Source organism: Harpia harpyja, chromosome 16, assembly GCF_026419915.1.
Source record: "Harpia harpyja isolate bHarHar1 chromosome 16, bHarHar1 primary haplotype, whole genome shotgun sequence".
In the NCBI taxonomy this organism is placed as follows: Eukaryota; Metazoa; Chordata; class Aves; order Accipitriformes; family Accipitridae; genus Harpia; species Harpia harpyja.
This window is the reverse complement of record NC_068955.1, coordinates 4,352,753-4,372,270: the sequence shown is the minus strand read 5'-3', so window position 1 is coordinate 4,372,270 and position 19,518 is coordinate 4,352,753. Positions and strand designations below refer to the sequence as shown.

General features: G+C 51.8%; 2 protein-coding genes across 3 annotated transcripts; both read right to left on the bottom strand.

Moving 5' to 3' along the window:
• Nucleotides 1–83: 83 nt before the first annotated feature.
• On the bottom strand, nt 84–3,481 carry FAM110D (family with sequence similarity 110 member D). The gene is given in 4 exon segments (XM_052810857.1): nt 84–1,351; nt 1,353–1,475; nt 1,477–1,738; nt 2,818–3,481. Coding segments are annotated over 4 exon segments (1,317 nt in total). The 5' UTR covers nt 2,964–3,481; the 3' UTR covers nt 84–565.
• Nucleotides 3,482–9,394: 5,913 nt separating this feature from the next.
• On the bottom strand, nt 9,395–18,474 carry PDIK1L (PDLIM1 interacting kinase 1 like). Of its 2 annotated transcripts, none has more exons than XM_052810858.1 (3): nt 18,405–18,474; nt 15,821–17,244; nt 9,395–13,084 (listed from the first exon to the last, which is right to left on the bottom strand). In XM_052810858.1, exons 2-3 carry the CDS (start codon nt 16,103–16,105, stop codon nt 12,344–12,346), a joined length of 1,026 nt encoding a protein of 341 aa, XP_052666818.1. In that variant the 5' UTR covers nt 16,106–17,244; nt 18,405–18,474; the 3' UTR covers nt 9,395–12,343. The 2 variants fall into 2 exon arrangements, with proteins under 2 accessions (XP_052666818.1, XP_052666819.1); XM_052810859.1 differs by having other exon boundaries at nt 15,821–16,122.
• Nucleotides 18,475–19,518: the final 1,044 nt, after the last annotated feature.

The following is a 19,518-nucleotide window of genomic DNA, read 5'->3' as shown; positions in this document are numbered from 1 at the left end:
CTACCCCCCACCCCGAAGCATCCCCCTGCCAAGCCTGGGCTCTGCCCGGACAAACCACACGCACTGCCAGGCTAGAAAAAAAAAACGACAAAAATCAAGTTTATTGAGCGCTGCTCTGGCCTCAGCAGCCCCTTTTCTGGGGAGGAGGGGGCTGTGGGGTGGGCACTGCCCATGACGGGGGAGGGCTCAGGCTCTGCCCACCCCCCCCAGTCTGCAGGACTGGTGCAGGACACGAGCGGCTGATGGGGGCTGCGGGCCCATCCCACCACCTTGGGCTGGAGACAGGGAGGATGGAGAAGATGGGTCGCAGCAGGGGACAGCAGCCTGCCAGCCCTGGGGTCAAGGAGAAAGTCACCCAGGGGACCCCCTTCCCCCCCCTGCCCCTCAGGTCCCCCCACCCCTGGGTCTGGGGTAGACCTGGTGGCCCTCCCAGCCAGCAGCAGCCCCACAGCACGAGGACCGTGGATGCCACCAGCCCATCGGCCACGTTCGCCGAGGGTGAGGGGCCACGTCCAGCCAACAGGAGCCACACGGACGTCCTCGTCCCCGGCCAGGCTGCCTCCGCTCAGACGGTGGATTCCTTGGCGGCCGCCCAGGCTCTCTGGCAGCCATAGAGCCACTTGATGACGCGGGCATTGCGTTCCACCACCGAAACGGTGGAGCCCAGCCGGGCATCCTGCTCCTCCTCACCCGGCCCCACATCCCCCTCGCTGCCCTCCGAGGCCTGCCCGGGCTCCGACTCGCAGGAACCGGGATGCCGAGTCGAGGCGTTGTCCCAGCCCGCTGGTCCGAACCGCTCCCGGCCCAGCAGCTCCACCAGTGCCCGGTCCAGCCCACAGTAATTAAAGAACCGCTCCTGCTCCGAGAGCGGCAGGGAGACGCGCAGAGCCAGCGCCTGCTTGCCGGGGGGCTCGGGGGGCTGCGCCATGGGGCTGCCAGGCAGAGGGAAGATGCCACCGCCGCCACCGCCGCCGCTGCTGGCACCCGGCGTCCTCACCTCCTCCTTCTCCGCGGGCACCCACAGCATGGGGGTCTCGGGGCTCAGGGGGGCCGGCGGCCCCTCGCCCAGCCCCCTGGCTGGGGGGGAGCTGGGGGGCTTGTCTCTGAGGGGTCCCTGGAAGAGGCGTCGCACCAGCCCGGAGCCCTTGGCATTTTCCTTGTCCCCACCTGGACAGTCCCGTTTCTGCCGGTAGATGATGAGGGAGTCGGGTCTCAGCAGGCGTCTACCGCCGGTCCGGCGCGACACGGGGGACTGGGGGCACGGCAGCTTCCTGGGACCCTCCCGGCTCAGCTCTGAGCCCTGACACAACTCGTTACACTGCTGGCGGGCGAGGAGGCGCCGGCCGCGGGGGGGAGAACCGGGGCGAGCAGCTCCGCAGCGCCGGCTCCTGCCGGTTGTTGATGACCTGCTGGGATTTGACGTATTTGGCCTTGTCGGCCTCCAGCCGCTCCACAGCGCTGGGCCTCCGGCCCCCCACTGCCCCCCGAGTCCTGCGGACACTCGGGGCCTCGGTTCAGCCAGGCCAGGGGGGAGCCGCGGCCGCGGGCCACGAGGCGCAGGTTGCTGGAGGTGCAGACAGCAAGAGGGGGGCTGCCCAGGGGTACCATTGCCCCCCCAGCCCCAATATTGCACCCCTGGTTGTTCTGCTCCCCTCCTGAGTGGCTGGGGGGGGGGGGGGGTGTCCGGTGCTGCGGCTGGGGAGGTTCACGAAGCTTCACACGGATCCTGGATTCAGCCCTGGGAGGAGAGAGGAGAGCTGGGGTTAATGCTGAGGATGCAGCAGTGGCAGGAGGAGGATGGGGGGCGAAGCGGAGCTGGGGGGGGGGGATCCCCTCAATCCCACGCCAAGCAGCCGGGCAGCAGGCAGCGAGCCCCGCCAGCCCAGGCAGGAAGAATCCACGGGAAGGAAGAGAGAAGCGCCGAGCGTCCGCCAGCTTCACCCGCATCCCAGGAGCAGCTTCCAACAGGAAAAAATACCGGAGCCCGGCCACCTTATCTTTCCGAGTGCAGGGACAACAGAACAAATCCTGTGCGCAGGAGAGCTGGCGAGCTGCCCCGGCTGGGCCCGTGCCTGGTGGCAGCAGGGCAGGGGCCGGGGGATGTTTTGGGGTCTCCGTGCCGTGCTCCCCACAGTCAGGCCAGGCTCGGCTGCCTTGGAGGGAAGGTACCTCTCCTGCTTGATGCGTGGGGGGCCATGGAGCAAAGGGGCTTTTATTAGCCCTGGGGTGCGATGGCTCTTGCTCAGCTGTACCCGAGCATCCGTGCGGGTCTGGGCTGTGAATCCGGCAGCGGAGGTGGGAGCTGGGGGAAGGGGGTCTGGAGCCTGAGCCGAGGGCTGTAAATGCCCAAAGCAGACGGTTTTGCTGAGCGGAAGAGGCCCGAATGGCCACGAAGAGCCACCCCATTGCCAGCGGCTGACCCAGCACCGCAGCCTCCCCAGGTGACAGCAGGGACATGGGGTCGGGCAGAGCAGGACTCAAGAGAGAGCAAACAGCCCGGGAGCCCTCTGCCCACGCACCGCCCACGGGCTCCGTGGCTGGCGTACAGATGGGGAAACTGAGGCACGCCGTTTGTCTGGTCCTGCGCTCCCAAGGGATGAGCTCCCCAGCCTCCCGCGGTGCCGGGCAGAGCTCCGCTGCGGCTCAAGGGAAGGTGCCCTCAGCATACGGTCCCGTCACCCACCGGCTTCACCCCGGCAGAGCCGGCGTGCGCAGGATGCAACTGCCCGTACCAGTGCGCCTGCACGCTCCCCAGCCCCGCTGCCAGGATCCGTGCCCAGCCACTGGGCTCAGCAGGTGGAGGATGCTCTCGCTCACCTGAGCCCACACAGGGATGCAGGGATGGGATGCAGGGATGCTCCGGTCTCACTCAGCTCCTGCTCCTCTGGCTGCTGGCAGCAGACTGAGCCTGGAGCCGGCAGGAGCCTCATATAGAGGTTGAGGAAGAGGAAGAGCCACCCCATTAACCCTTACCAGCCCAGCCCCGTCAGCAGCAGCCCACCCTGCCAGCATGTGCCCCAGCCACAGCCTTCACACCGCAGAGCCCTCCCTCTACCCAGCCAGCATTAACCCTCCTTCTCCTGCAGCTCCAGCTCACCTCTGCCAGCTCTCCTCCTCCCTCCACCTCCTTACGGGAGCCTGGCTGGGATTTTGGGATCCGCAGCAGAGATCTCTGCCTCCTCCCAGGCAGGACTGAGTCTCTGTGTCCCTCCAGCACACAGGGCATCAGGAATGGGACAGGGAAACCATGCCCATGCCAGCAGCTTCTCTTTCTTCATCCACCCCAAGATGCTGGGTGCAGCTCGGGAGCAGGAGCCCGCCACGATCCCCTTCCCCAGGATCCTGCCCTGGCCGGCGAGGGAGAAGAAGGGAGGAAGGGTCCTTCTGGCACTTTCTCCGTTGGTGGCGAAAGGGTCAAAGCCAGCCCCGAGCCAGGCCCGTTCCTGTCTCCTCTTCCCCCCGGGAAGGGCTGTAAATTGCAGGAAGCCACAACAGGCTGGAGCTGGCCCAGGGGTTATTTTTACGCTGCCCTCTCCCCTTCCCGAAGGCCGTGCACTCCCATGGGGGCAGCCCCCGGTCCCCCTCCATCCCCAGCGCCTGCCTGGGGGGCTGCGAACATGGCACCGCAGCAGCTGGAGAGGGGGGGAAGGACATGCTGCACCCCGAGCTGGGCTCCCAGCACCTCGGAGCAGGGACGGAGAAAGCCCCCAGTGCTCCCCAGGGACCCCCCCCAGCTCCTTCCATCCCTCTTGCAACCAGTATGGATGGAGAGCTGGGGTACAGCCCAGCCCAGGCTGCTTGCAGGGACTCAGGGGATCGGGAGGCTCCAGTGGGGACAAAGTCATGGCATTCATCCCGGGATCCGTAGGCCAGGGCGCTCCGTCCCTGGATGAGAGGGGACCCGACCCCGAGCACTGCTGGCCCCCACCCCAGTTCCTTCCTGCGGTGCCGCTGCTGGGGAGCCAGTGCCGGGAACCGGGGCTGGGTCGGCATCCAGCACCTCCCTGCACAACGGCACTGATGCCAGAAAGGGGCCAGGGCCAGGACTCCGGGGCTGACAAAAATGGAGGCTAAAATGGAGGCTGAACAGGATGAAAGCAGCCAGGGCTTGTCTGAGCTCTGCCAGCACCGGAAAAATTCCCAGTAAAAGCAAGGAAGGGACAAACCACCTATTCTATTCTGATAAACCTGGAGAGGAGCAATGCAGGCAGTTGTGCTTCCAGCAGCACTCCGGCTCTGTGTGCAGGATGCGGCCGCGCCAGAGCAAATCCGACCATCTCCAGAGGAAGTTGGGGAAAAGGATGGGGGCAAGTGATGGAGAAACCCATGGCAGCCGTGGGATCTGCCCGCAGGAAGACAGTGCCTGGGTTCCCACACGGGAGAGGGGCAGCCAACAGGACCTTATTTTTAACTCTAGGCAACGTGAGTCACTGTTTATTAAGACAGGTTTTATTTTCCAAGCTGCAATCCCGGCAGCCGTTCTGGTAAAGCCACAAGTGAGTAAAAGCAGCCTTGGATTCACCTTTCTCTGGCGGATGCAGGGTGCTCCCATGGGATGCTCCTACCCAAACGCCTGCCCCTGCCCCAGAGCGACCGCCCTCCTCTCCGGCTCCTCCTCGGAGCACTCGCCAGGCACTTACTGTTGAACTGTTATATTTGGACGAGGCAGATTCCCTTTGGGATACAAAAAGAGATGATTTGAGGGGCCTTTCCTGGCATCAGCATCTCGGGCAGCTCCTGCTTCCCCTGCGGAGGTGATGGGGGTTTTGTCACTTCAACTTCTAGGAAGGGATTACCCAAGTAATCAGACTCTTGTGAATGCACCAGGTGGCTTTTCTTAGTCATGTGGATGCTCAAAGTCCCTTGTTTTTATTTAAGGTTACTCAGAGCTCTCACAAGGTGCTCTCTGCTCGTCAATGGGGCTCTGCTTCCCTCTCCTCCCAGCTCACTGGGAAGCGAGCACGGTGCCAGCCAAGCAAAGCAATCCCAGGAAAAACCCTGCCGCAGCTGGGGCCAGGTATGGAAACTTCCAGCCCTTGCAGCGGGTGAGAAAAGCCTGAGAAAGTCCTCAAAGGTCACGAGTCCCAGAGCACAGATCCTCCTTCCAATACCATTTTTCAGAGCATGTCTAGCTCCCAATTAAACAGCCCAGCTCCCTGCAAGCCCATTCTCCCTCCCAGCTCATGGTAGGGCGGACACGGCCTTCTCAGCCCTGCTAATTACATCCCCACCCCATAACCCACACATCAGGCTCGAGGAGCAGCAGCAGAGCAGCATGGCCAGCGCAGGGCTCCCACCACAGCTCTGATGGATCCGGGCGAGCAGGCAGAAGCCAGAGGCTGCCATGCCCACAGGCAGCAGGAGGGCTGAAGCCGGCTGTCTCCCATTCAGTCCTTTCCAGATGCATTTCTCCTTTAAAAATAAAAATAATTAAAAAAAAAAAATCACTTTAACTCCACCATGACCAGATGCAGTCAGGACTGCAACACCTGATAACACAGCCATCTGTTTCTACTTGCCGGTTTACTTTCATAACCCACAAAAGCTCTTTCTGGTCTGAGGTCCATGCAAATGCCACCGCCCGAAGAGCAGCCCACGGGAGCTGGGTGGCTGCAAGCCAGAAAGGGCCCAGGGTGCAGGCGCTTTCCTTCGGGAGAGGGCAGGAGTGGAAGGCTTGCTATACAAGTTTAAAAATATCAAGGGCTCAAATGGGCATGAATAAATCTGAAACCAACACCTAATCTACGGCAGCCACCCACAAGTTGGTGCAAGTAGAAACCAGACAGCAGCTGGGCCCAGAAGACGCTGAGGCTCCCATGGATGTTCATACCCCCAACGGGGGCTTCAAAAGCCACCGTGGGCGCCGGCCGGCCTTGCTGACTTCTGCTGGCTGCCCAGTGTCTGTGGAGCTGTCCTGGTTTCAGCTGGGATAGAGTTAATTTTCTTTCTAGTAGCTGGTATGATGTTACGTTTTGCATTTAGTATGAGAAGAATGTTGATAACACTACTTTGCAACAACAGAAAACATCAGCGTGTTTACACCAAGTCAAGGATTTTTCAGCTTCTCATGCCCAGCCAGCAAGAAGGCTGGAGGGGCACAAGGAGTTGGGAGGGGACACAGCCAGGACAGCTGACCCAAACTGGCCAAAGGGGTATTCCATACCATGTGACATCATGCCCAGTATATAAACTGGGAGGAGTTGGCCTGGGGGGATCGCTGCTCAGGAACTAACTGGGGCATCGGTCAGCAAGTGGTGAGCAATTGCATTGTGCATCACTTGTTTTGTATATTCCAATCCTTTTATTAGTATTGTCATTTTATTATTGTTACTATTATCATTATTAGTTTCTTCCTTTCTTTTCTATTAAACTGTTCTTATCTCAACCCACGAGTTTTACTTTTTTTTTTTCCCCTGATTCTCTCCCCCATCCCACTGGGTGGAGGGGAAGTGGGCGAGTGGCTGCGTGGTGCTCAGTTGCTGGCTGGGGTTAAACCACGATAGGAACAAAACAGGTCCGTACTGGGACCACAGGGACAGACAGGAAAGGCAGAGAGAGATGGAAGGTGCTGCCAGGACTGAGGGAAGGCTCCCCAGGGTCAACAACAAGCATCTGGGCTGAACCCACCACCTTCTGCAAGGGACACGCAAAGGTTTTTAGGTTGCATCTGTTTTCATCTCAAAGCCCGGAGATTAAAGAGGCCTCTGAGCACTTGCAATTCTAGCAGCAGTTCTCCCTTTGCCCTCTTCAGGAGGATGCAAAGCAAGTCAGCTGCGTCCTCCAGCACCACAGCCCAGCACGCTTTACCTGGTGGAGTGCGGGACGGGAGCTGGGAATATGGGGCTGCCCCAAAGAGAGCGGCTGCATCTCCAACCACCACCAGCCCCACGGCTCAGCCTGGACCCCTGCGCTGGCCCCGGCTGCTCCTCATGAACTGCAGCCCTTATGCAATTGCTTTCTGCTTCAGGCACCCAAATAATCTGGAAATTCATCTGGGAACAAAGGGATTTCAGAAGAACGTGACCTGGGCCCCGGCTCCCCTCGCAGTGGTGGTGCTGGCTCATCCTTCAGGTCACTCGACTTCTCCGTGCTTCGCTTGCTCTGCTTATAAGTGTCTGCGGTCTCAGGCTCCCCCAAAACGCTTACAGAGCTAATGAAGAGAGATCTGCAGCAGCTCAGTCTTGTATTTCCACCTCCCACCCCTCCCCAAACAGCGCAAACGCTCTGGACAGTTCGTGGCATTTCAGATACATCCCTCTTCCTTCGTTGCACTTCAGAATAGAAATTGCACTTTGCATAAACGGCTCCCCAGCCCCTCCAACCGAAAAGGAAACTAAACAGTCAACGCTCAGCAGTGCCCATTAAAGAGAGTGTGTGTTTAAATACTCCTAACTAGTTATCTGTGGGACAACTTCCTGTGTTCACCACACAAACCACCAGTAAAGATTAAAAACACTTAACGATCGATACCCCATAGAAGGATTCATTGGATATGGGTGGAGCAAAGGGAAAAGCAACACAAAAATTCAGCCGTTTGTGCTGTCCGCAGTCCGAAGGCCACCTGAGCATGTGTGTCTGCTCAGCCAGCCACTGCACGGGGTGGGGGGATAAAAAAAAAGTTGTTTCTCTGAAGCGAGGGCACCCTTCCAAGGGGCGGGCGGGCAGCTGCCGGCTCCCCAAGACAGGACTTTTATCTCAACCACAAAGCAACATCTGCCATTACGCTGCACTTTGCGCAGGAGCAACGATTGGCTGGCATGAACGAAAACTCTGTTTCAACCAACACAAAGTGAAAATACAAACAAGGCGAGTTCCCGAGCCCAGCGCTGCAGAGCGGAGATCGCCTAGCCAAGCCCTACCCAAGGAAACGGGCTGGGCAAGCTGGAGCCCAAGGCCTCAGCATTCTGCAGAAAAAAGGAAAATAAAGCGAAGGTTGGGTTATTCCAGCTGAGACGCAGCCTTAGTTACATCTAATTTCTGCACCAGGGCATTTCCTTGGAGATTTTTTTCCCTCCTCTATGGACTAGATATATTTCAAGTATGTAGGCTTAGTTTTCTTCATTTTGCGGGGGAGGAATTTAGCTTGTGTCTATATTTAAAAACACCACTCTTACAACTAATCAAATATGTGTGACCTTCTCCTTTAATTAAGGTGCTTATCCTTTAATAAAAAATAATCTAAATTTCAATCCCTTTCTCTTTTGCAATGACTGCATTGACTTACGGGTTTAACCACACAGCTCCTGCCAGGTGGGGAATCTGCTGATTTCTGGCACCAGGATACGCAGGAATCCACAGGCAACAATGCAAGCGCACGGCACACAGGAGATGACTGGGCTTGGGTTTGTTGCGGGGGTAAGAAATGGCAAGACAAAACAATTTACAGCATTTCCAGTTTGCACTATTCCCACTCCCAGTCTGCACAACCCTTTGTTCCAGAGCACTGTTAATTAAAACATGCAGATGACTCCTAGACTCTTGTAGCACGTAGAAGTAATAGTGTTTCCTCACCTTTATTTCTAAGGTTTCTTGGGGCATGTGAGACCAGCAGGCCACTGTCCCTCACAAAGCTCCAGACCATTTACACCCAGTTCAGCCCCAGCAGCCTGCACACGCCTGCTCCCTCCACCAGCTCCAGCCGAAGCCAGCAGCGCTCGGCCCTCCGACACAGGAGGGAAACCCAGTTGCACACATTAGCTGGGCTGCCTTCAGCCCTCTGCACAGGGGGGACAACGAGGTTCACCCACAGAACAAGGGCTGGCAGCTTTCTGGGTGAAATCCTACTCCGGTACAGGCAGGAACTAGAGGGGAAAGGCTCGCTTCAGCGAGAGGAGCATCAGTGCCCAGGAGAGCAGCAACATCTATTTGCAGCCTCAAAAATCCAGCAGTACCAGTAGCAGGGTAGGCAGAGCCTGCCAGAGATTCCCTTACAGCCCAAGGTAGTACTCAGTCTGCTTGTAATAACAACTTCAAGGACATATTGGATGCAAGAATGCTGCTTTTAGTCTTTAATCCCCTCTTTGAAAATGAGGTACACCCGGAAGAGCACTGTTTTGATTCTTAAAGGGCTTGGCAGAAGCCGCAGGGCCCACGCAGACACGGCTCACTTCAAGTGGTCCAGGAGCCAGCTCTGTTTTCACATCCAGTTTGGCCTCCCTCTGTCAAATCCTCCAGCAGTAGAAGTTTGGCACTGCCGCTACCCACAGACGATAAGCAGCACAGCGATTAGCCAACCTAGCACCTTTTACAAGCTTAGGATCACTTACGGTGTGACTGTGAAGTACTATAGCTTACTTCTGTCCTAGCACAGCAAATAAACCCTTCTGCAGCTTTGCTCACAGCTAGATGACATTGCACTGAGAAGAAAGCATTTCTCTGTAGAAAGGTCAGAAACTTCATTGAAATTCAGATTTTATTTCAAAAACAGTCATGAACTTAATAAATTACACAATAAATTTCCTCATTATAAATTCTCCATAAAATATATTTTACAGTTTTTAAAGAAAGATTTGGAAAAAAATCTTTTCTGAGTGCTGAAAAGTATCTTGACTTTGTGTCACGCTGGTGAGTAACTCCATAGCTGCTACAACAATTTGATTTATCAAAGGTTTTAAAACAAAGACCTCAGACAACAGAAATCAAACAGAACACAGACCTCGAGGACTACCATTCAGTGTTAACCAAGGAAACACTCAGTGTCACCCAACAGCAAGGCTAAGCACCATGAGAGGGATTTCAGGTACCCCCACCCTTTAAAGTGGCAATCAGTGCAAAGAAACACTTTGGGAGTCAAAAACCCCAAAACCTTCCTGTGCCATTCACTCGTTTCTGCACTGCAGGCAGGCAGCACATTTGGTGTGCATCCTTTGAAATACCTCAGAGGAGAATCAGATGATTTGCAAAGTGCCTTAGAGGTAAGTAGTATTATTCTGTAGTAGGATTCATACTTCAAGATAACACAGTTGATTCTGACTTTGGTGGGCAAGAGAGAAGGAAGTTGGCAAGGTATTTTTAAAAAGATCAAGTTTAACGAGGAAAAGTGATATACCCTCTTAAAACTTTACTCATCGAATGACCACGCTGAAATGTAAGTACTGTGAAACAGTGTTGGCACAGACAGCGAGAGGTTTGTTTTCCTCCTTTCAGTAACAAGCTGAGGCTTCAGTTGTACTGAACTCAGTTAAAACGTGAGAACAAACAGATCTCCCCCTTCTAGAACACAAGAATAAATAGATCTCTCCTTATCGTTGCTCACAGATAGGCTCCAAGTCGTCTTTTATAGACTAAGCTCCCTGCAGGGAAGGAGCAACACTGGGACATCCACATAGGCAACAGGCTGTATCCTCGGTACGACGCAGCTGCCTCTGTCCCTGCCAACTGATGCTGAAGTGAGGCACTCTGCTGTAGTCAGGAACACTGTCTTCTAAAAGTTACTTCTCTAGCATCTTCTAAGCAATCTACATTGTTTAGAGACAGCAAGGTGTATTTGTCCAAGAATCACTGTTTAGACAACTTGCCTTAAACGATAAAGTGAAGCAAAATAACAAGAATTAAGGACTAAGGCCCCATGGGTATCTGGCACCTGCTCTACACAGCACCAGGTAAGAACCACCTGTAGTCTGTAAAGCCTCAGAAGTCTGGTAGAATCAGAATCCTTTGCTTTTGGAAGAATAAAAAAATTATATTTTGTTTGTGCTGTTTATTCATACTCAGGCAGAATAAACCCTGACTGATCAGAACTGCTCTCAGCACTGAGAGGGAAGAGTATCCGAGAAGAAAATTATACAAGGAAATACTTACGGCAGTTTTCAGGTAAGTTTTGGGGGGGGGAGGAAAAAAAAAAACCAAACCATTAAATTGATTTTAAGAAAGCTGGCCTTTGTTGCAGCTTTAAAGGCAATTTTTTAAGACTCTACTTTTTCCAAAAGGTCAAATTGATGAGAATGTTCTTGTGGGTACAGGACCATGACCTAAGTGCTATACTATTACAAAGCAGCTTCTGTCTGCCGTACAGTGTCAGGTGGCTGCAGTGAAACCTCTCTTAGCATATCAGTCTGCTTCTGGGGAGTAAGAGCTGGGGATAAGCAGCCTTTCAACTACTTCAAAGCCTTCCATCCTATCATCCGTGCTTTTAAATAAATATTTCCTTCTTTAAATGGAGGAAAACAAATAAAAAAAAAAATCGGCCAAGGTTGCCACACAAATCAGATACCTTTCACATACTGGTTACTGAGTTTTCTCCCATATTTGAGAACAGGTGTGTTCTACAAGACAAATAGTCACCCCTTTATCTCCTCATCACTACCAGACTAGAAGCAGTGCCAGAAAGGAAGAGGCCGTGACCAGTATTACTAGTCGGATTCAGTTAACAGGAAAACTGTGCTGCCACCATATTTTGAAGAATCTTAAAAATAACACTCTATGCTGCTGGATTCCCTCACCCACGTTTCCATAAACTAAGCCCACAGTACTCTGCTATTATAAATCCTGAAGGTGCTATTGGATTATAGATAGAAGAGTAGAGAGCACGCTGTGAAACTGTAGATTAACTGATTAAAAGTATTTGATTATTAGAAGAAAGCAAAATCGAATGATTAATGAACTAGCCAACACGCTAGCACCTGACTGCATCCATTTTTGACTCCCTCAGTGACAAGCTCATTAAGCTGTAAGTGCTAAGCTTGGCCATGTCAGCACTTTAAAAAACTGCTGATCCCCTTGCATTGCATTTTTTGTCTACAAAGTCAAGTCTCAGACCCTACCTTTGACATTAGATAACAAAAATAAATAATAAAGTTATTCAGGCCTGGAGAAGAAGGAATGCTTCTCATCTATCTTCTTCACCTAGTTTTCTAGCAGACCGCAATCATTCAGACCCATAGCAAATAATTTAAGAGAAGTGGCATACACTCCCAGTCACTCGTATACATAAATATATACACAGAATTACTTTACAAAGCCTGAAGATTTGCACTACCAGCATGCAAATCTCTTTTTTCCATAAGAGTTCCTAATACTGACATAGGAAACTGGAATGTACGAAATACTCCATGACATAGTGCTGGAAATCAAGTCTCAGCTCTTAAGACATCCCACCGCCAGCATACACAAACAAACATCGTCACATCTTACACTTGCATGTAACATCCTGGTATTATACACATCAACGCATTGTTAACACAACGGCCAACTCACATTCGTATCATTTACGAAACTCAAAAAGAGATTCGTTTGGTAGAAACTACACCCTGCAGGTTTGAGTTCAGGCTCGTTTCTTTTACTGCCATTAAGTTGCACCATCAGTTAGGTGAGAAGCAGCTCTTATCAAGAGATGTCAGGCAGGTCACGTGTCCCAGCTGCTGTCTTTAAAAGCTATGTTGACTAATCGCAGTTCTAGCTCAAAAGCATCGGGTCGGTCCTGCGGGTTGGCAGCCAGCATTTCTTTGATCAGCTGTTTCATTCGAGCATTCATGGATTTTTTCTTTACGGGGATGAGCAGTTCCATTTTAGGGTTTTCTAGAAGCGCCTCTCCAACAGGGACGATCGCTGTCCCCTGCTTGACATAACTCCCCAGAAGTTCTTTCTTTGTTTCCGTATCTATGAATGTGATTCTTTCCAACATTGCCCAGATTATAATTCCCAACGCAAAGATGTCTGCTTTGGCAGTGTAGTGTCCTTCCCAGACTTCAGGGGCCATATAGAAGTCAGTCCCACACGCAGTTGATAGAAAACACTTATTTACATTGACTGGTTCCTCAGGATTCTGTCCTGAGGCTGAACATACTTTACTCAGCCCAAAATCAGCTACTTTCAGGGTAGGTTCCAAGTCACTAGCATCCATCCTGCTCTGAGATATCAGAATATTGTCAGGTTTGAGATCACGATGAATAATCTGATTTTTGTGCAGGAATGCCAGCGCACTGCTGAGCTGAAGCATGAAACTGGTGTTGGTCTTGCGGTTCGGCTTTCGGGACAACAGATACTCATTCATGTCTCCTCCATCACAGAAATCCATTACAAACCAGAGGTAATAAGCACTTCTGGGGTCAAAGACTATTTCTCCCTTTAATGAGGTCTCTACAAGCTGCAACAAGGAAAAGAAACGTAACTACCTGATGACCACAAGAATATAAAGATATGATGGAAAAATGCATGAAGTTTGGATCTTCCTCTCGACAATCCAGAGAGCAAGATATTGCAACTAGTGAAAATAAAACTTTATGCAAAGTTTCTGATGTAAAAAAAAAAACCACAACACAATGTTATTTGGCAGCCTCCTTATTTTCATGCACGCGAAGCGTATCAAGTTGACACTCCTGCCCAAAAGCTAGAGCTAGACCCAGATAACAGTATTTTGAAAGATACTGAGTGGCCATTGCACTCCCATCTGTTTCAGCTGGACAGTGTCCCACCCCAACAAAGCCTGTCCCACCCATTCTGCTAACAACTTTAATGTATAAACAAACTCCATACAGTGCCAGGGGGTTCTATTTGTCCTCCACTGATGAAGCAGTGCCACAATAGATTTTCAAAGCCTATTCTCCGTTCCTTACGCATTAATGTATTCTAGCAAGTGTTAACACAGGATCCCTTAACTCAGGAGAACACCAGTCTACAGGCACAGCTGAACAGCTGCTGCACATAACACCTTTCCCACCATCACCACCCACTAGCTATTTTCTAGAATACAAGCAGTGAGTAGCTTGAGCAGCCAGTTCTAATAGCTGCTTCATACAAAAAGCAAAGTAAAACCAGCAGTCAGTTTTACTAATCCTGTTTACACAACTACACATTTGCCTCTTCAGCTCCTCTGAGGTGGCTCTTGGCATGCTCTGGAAGGTAAGTCTCGCAATTATTTCTGTTAGTAGTAAACCAATGTATACTGAACCAAATGTAGCTCCTACAGGCTTTCAAAAATTAAAGGTAGCTATTAATGTTTAGAGAGGCATTTTAAAGTGCCTTAAAAAGCAACCTCTTCCATCCAAGAGCAAAACTGCTACCAATTTATAGCTACCTTTTATTACAAGCACAGCTAGTACTCAAATGGGATCAACTTAAAACAGTAAATCCATGTTAGAACTAGAAAAATACGTATTTAGGTCTCATAGTCAGTAACAGGGAGATTAAGGTGTCACAGGACAGCAGGGAGTCTCCTTTGCCAAGTGAGCACCCACACACAGCTCTCCCCTCCACACGGCTGTACAGAAGCTGTACTTGCATCTCAGTTCAGAGCATTAAGACAACAAAATCCACTACCACGTCTGTGACAGTGGCAAAGCATCACAAGACTAGGCTAGTTTAGGACTCCTGCTTTACTGTCTTAGTTCAGCTGACACCAGCTAAGCACCTGCCCCAAAGCCCTTCAGGAGACACTAATACCCCCTCCCCCGGCCAGCCTCCTCACACACTGTACCCGTTCAGCTCTGTAATGTAATATCACCTGGGGTGGGGAGAGGAGAGGGCAAGCCAAGGGAGATCTGATTTTCTCTATTTTAACACATGCTATTATAAACTGATCCCAGTCTCTTCAGAGTCAACTCAGCTCTGCCCTTTGCTCTTTGCTCTCTGGAGCAGGAAAACAATTTGTAGCGCTTGCACCAGACAGGGATCTATGTGCTGCATTGTTAACAGGCACTACCATCAAAAACAATGCTGCAGGTGATCCGAAAGCTCTCCCCCCACCTTGCAGTTCCACCCTGCTTTTTTTAAGCTCCTCCCTGTACAGCTGTCCACAAGTTTGATGCAATCTCTCACAGAGCCACTCAGGACTAGGAAGGTAAGGCACTAATTTCTCCCACAGGAGCTAGCCAGTATTATTTTACCCTAATCCCTTCATGAAAGCAGGCCAGTAACAACTACCAAGCTACAGCAAGTTTACAAAGGCAAGAATCCTCCTTCTCAGGCTCGTACAGCACTCGGCACAAGGGGATCTGGACAGCCCTGAAGGGTTGTCAGATGAATGTTCACTAACAAAAGGTCCTACATTAGACATGCAAGAATGACAACAATAAAAACTGAAATGATAAAAGCTGACTAGGGATAACACAATAAACATTGAGCGGGCTACTGACTTTTTAAACTAGAGACACAAATTTCTGCCAGGGGATGATTTATAGTTGGGGCGGCTTCTTGACAAGGGAATGAATCAGATTATCTGTAGAGTCTTTCCAGAGCTACTTATTCTTCAAAAATATGCATCTTCAATCTTAAAGGTGACTTAAAGGACACTTCCAGTAGTCACACTGGGCAAGCGATATTTATTCCCTGATTTATCAAACCTTTACCTCTCTTGGAAGAGATTAATAGTTATTTATTCAAAAAAGAAAATGGCTCACCACATGCTACCAATTGCTTATTATTTCTGAAAGAATTTTAAGCGTTGGCTTCCTAAATCGAGACGGTTACTTCCTCTTCCAAGGACATCCGAGATTAAGAAATTCTTCGGAGCTCTGTCTCAAGACGTTAGTACAGGTCTGCTCATTAACCCTGCAGAAGGGCTTCTATCAAGTAATACAACAGCCTGCACCTCCCTTCTGCTTTACCTGTGGCATTTCCTTAAATTATCAAAGCAGATTTGCATTAAAAAATCCTGGAGTCTTTTAGAGTGGCATGGCTTCAAACTACAAGATACAGGTGACTGTTCGATAGATACGATCTTCTAAAGACATAGAATAATTTTTGGGTGTCAACAATGCAAACAATACCCTCTCCTAACTAAGCATACCTCAAAAAAAAACCCCATCATAGCTACCCACCTCCTTCCCTCCCAGCTACACGTCCATATTAATTACTTCCACCCCATTACCTCAGCTTCATGTACCTGTAAATAAAGGGAGGAACTGGAGCCATGGGACATCTTCTGCACCATACCATCTTTCTGCAAGATGCACTCCTCCAGGTGAATGACGTTGGGATGCTGGCTCTTGATACTGCTAAGTGCCCAGAACTCACGCAGAGCTAGTTCCACGTTCTCTGGAGCATGGCACCGAATCTTTTTCACCGCGACCCGTGCAGAGGTCTTCCTGACGACTGCTTCGTACACCACACCATAACTGCCACGACCAACCTCCCGTATTAGATCGTACTTAGGCTGGCTACTCACCATCTTCAAGATCAAGGGTTCTGGGGAAGGGGGAAAAACCCACAGAACTAAAACTTATGAACAAGAACTGGGCTGTATTTTCCCCCATAGGGCTTGGTGCAGCAATATTGGGCCTATCAAAATCCTGCAATTAACAGGCCAGTGCCTCCGAGCGTTACCCTGAAAGCAACGCTGCATTCGAGTGCTAGAACATTCTAGAAGCTATCCTGTAAACCTGTACCTGTTGCCACGGACTAGTTAAAAGTGAAATTACATCATTTTGGTGGGACTATTAAGATTTCAAATACAGCCCAGTTTTCAAGGTGGCAACAATTCAAACCTAGACTTGTATTGTGCTGAGACAGGACTGTTGTGTATGCTCCTGCTCCTTTCTCTCAGTGTCTTCCGTGAACATCTGTGGGAATAATAGTACGGTATCATGCCCTCCATCCACGCCTGGGATAGCAGAGGAGAGGTTCTAGTTGAAGCCTGCGGTTGGGCAGTAACAGATTTAATTAACACTGCCTTTTATGGAGGTGACTGCTTAAGTAAATGTTTCTGTTATAGCTTAGTCATTAAATTCTTTTAGTAAGACAAGAGGATGCTTCAGATCGCTTCCGATTTATTTTTTTAATATTACTATGATTTTTCACCTAGTCTCCTCTGAATGAGGAGCCTACAGTTACAAAAAGTTAAAAAGGGTAACTGATTGCAGAAGCTTGTACCCAGCATCTAACTTTCACTTTTGCTCAACAGGGAAAGGACAAAATTTAAGATATTGCTCTATAAGTAAAACAAAAGACACACACACACAAAACACAAGCCACCAAACACTGCTACAGATTTATGACCCTCCCTGCACACTTCCCTGCAAGATTACAAACCAAAACACACCAGCACCACCTTTACACAAACAACCAAAATGGGACACTGACTATAGACAGAAAAAAAGCTTGGCTAGCCAATTATCACTGGTCAAACAGAACAAAACACAAAAATAATTAAAAAAAAAGTCACAGCTAGCATAGCAGAACTAAAATAGTTTGTAAGACTGCCAGTGACAAATGTAATTCTCTTTATGTCAGTAAACCAGGCAATAAGGACCACATCAAAACAGCCTGTTATTAGTAGGAAGCTTTCAATTATTTCCACTGTTTTAGGTACTTTTTTTTTTTTTAGAAAAAAGAAAAAAAAAAGAAAAAGAGAGAGAAAAAGAGGTATCATCAGTCTCAGGGCAATACTACACAGACATTTTAACCTTGCAGCAAAGTTCTGTGATAAACATTTACAAGAACATTTTGAACTCAAGTGTGATGTGCCCAAGAAACACATTACCATGAGATTCTGCTCACAAGATGCATTGAGCCTGCACCTGTAGCAGGGCTATGAAGAACAGATTAAGATTACAGCCTGCACACTCAGATCTGATAGGCCAATAGCCCCTCCCATGCAGGGGAGAAGAGCAGGATCTGTAATCTCACCAGTGGCCAAATATTTCCTGAGGAAAAGATTGCGTTACTCAAACACCATCACATCAGGTTCAAAATGAGCAGAAAACGTCCTCCCATGTCGAGAGTCAGTTAGCTCTGTGCTGTTACCAGACAGGATCTGTCATTCTGCCAAGCATCGGGGTTGCTACCTGCCTTCCTTTGCCCCCACAGTGGGCTCGGCTGGTCTGGAAACGCCACCGAGGTTTATTGCCCAACCCGATGAGAAGTGCCGCCTACTCCCCAGGGCAGCGACCGGGGCAGCTCATGCCAAGCTGCAGGGCCCTGGCAGAGGTACGGGCACAGGCCAGGCAGTGCAAAGCAAACAGGCCGGGCCTGCCCCTGCTCCCTCCTGCAGGCCTGGGAAGCTGCAGCCGGCATCTCACAGGGGAAGCCCTTTCCCTCCCCGGCTGCTTCGTTAGCAGCAATAATTACGGAATAGAATAAATCACCCCCCCCACACTCCTCTTCGCCCCGCTCCTCCAGGGAGGCCCTACAAGCGGGTGTCACACCGGGACCCCCAACTGCACCGAGGCGGACCTTGCTCCAGAGGGAAACCACCGAGACACGGCTCGCTTCGGGCGGAGGCCGGGAGCGAGGTCTCACCCCGTCAGCCTCGGCCCCAGAAGGGGGAGCCCGCCCCGCTGGGCCCTACCCGCCTCAGCAGGTACCGGGGCCCCCTCACAGCCCCCGCGCACACCTGGGGCGGACCCCCCCACCCTCCCCACCCGTGTGGACCCGACGTAGCGCGGCCCTCACTATGACGCACCGGGGCGACCACCCAGACCCGCTCCCCGCCACCGAGCCGAGCCGGGCCGGACCAGGCACCGCGTTACCTCAGGGCCGCTACCGCGCTGCCTCCACCCGGCCGCCATTATAGGGCTCCCCCTCCCCTGCGCCGCCGCCACGCCCCCCGCGGGAGCCACGCCCCCGCGCCGCCGCTGCGCCCTCTGATTGGTCGGCGGCGAGGGGGAGCGGGAAGCGCGCTCCCCCTCCGCCGGTAGGCGGGCGGGTGGCGTGGGCGCGCGCGTGCCGTTCCCGCGCTGCCCCGGCGGCGCGCGCCGCCGTTGCAGCCGCCCGTGCAAGGGGATGCGCGGCGTTTTGTGCATCCTCTTCCTCCCTCCTTTGCAATAACGGCCCTCCTCTTTTTTGGGGGGCCTTGGGGGGTTTTTTGTTATTTTTGTTTAGTAATTCATTGCTTGGCATGAAGGAAAAAAAAAAAAAATCAGTGCAGTCCCTCGTACCTTTGTTTGCGCTCTGGCTTTGCGTGACAGTGGCACAGGTGCAGAGCTGTCCCCCCTCTCCGTGCCCTGCTCTCTGCCATTGCCCCCTTTCCTCTGCAGGCTGCAGGGCCGGAGGTGCCCCCCATGCACAGGAGTTGGGGGGCGCAGGGCTGCTGTCACGGTCCCCCTGTCTCCTCAACCCATTGGGCAGCCATCACAGGGTCATTTTGGGAGAAGCCAGGGCCACCCGCTGCTCAGAGACCAAGCAGAGGCCATTCAGATACTCTCCCGCCAGAGCAAGTGCTCTCATACCTCTCCGGGGTTAATTGGAATGAGCCCGGGGGTGATTAGCAACCTGGGGCCATGCCTAAGCTGCCCCAAGCCAATTAGAAGCCAACGAGTCCCTTGCGGGTTTTGAAAGCTGATTAGGGCATTACAACCCCTCCATTCCCGCGAATCCCCTTAATCGAGTCCAGATGCAATTAGTTCATCAATGCCACCCCCAAGCAGGGCCAGCTCGTGGGCATGGGTGCACATCTGGGTACCCCACTTCTGGCTCCGGTCGGTAGCTGACCCCCGCGCTGCCCTCCTGAGCGCCCGGCCAGCCCTGCTTCCATGCCAACTCCTCCCTGGAAGAGCCCAAAGTGCTGAAACGGGGACAATTTTGCAAGATGTGCTTGGCCGGTCCCAGCACAGTCACTTGGTTGACATGCGAGCCTGCCCGGAA

What these genes read in the sequence shown, in the direction of transcription:
- PDIK1L (XM_052810858.1), bottom strand. Translation starts at nt 16,105, where the DNA reads ATGGTGAGTAGCCAGCCTAAGTACGATCTAATACGGGAGGTTGGTCGT. An exon ending in GTTCCTCCCTTTATTTACAG is followed by an intron (nt 13,085 to 15,820) that starts GTACATGAAGCT and finishes TCCTTGTTGCAG; the next exon opens with CTTGTAGAGACCTCATTAAA.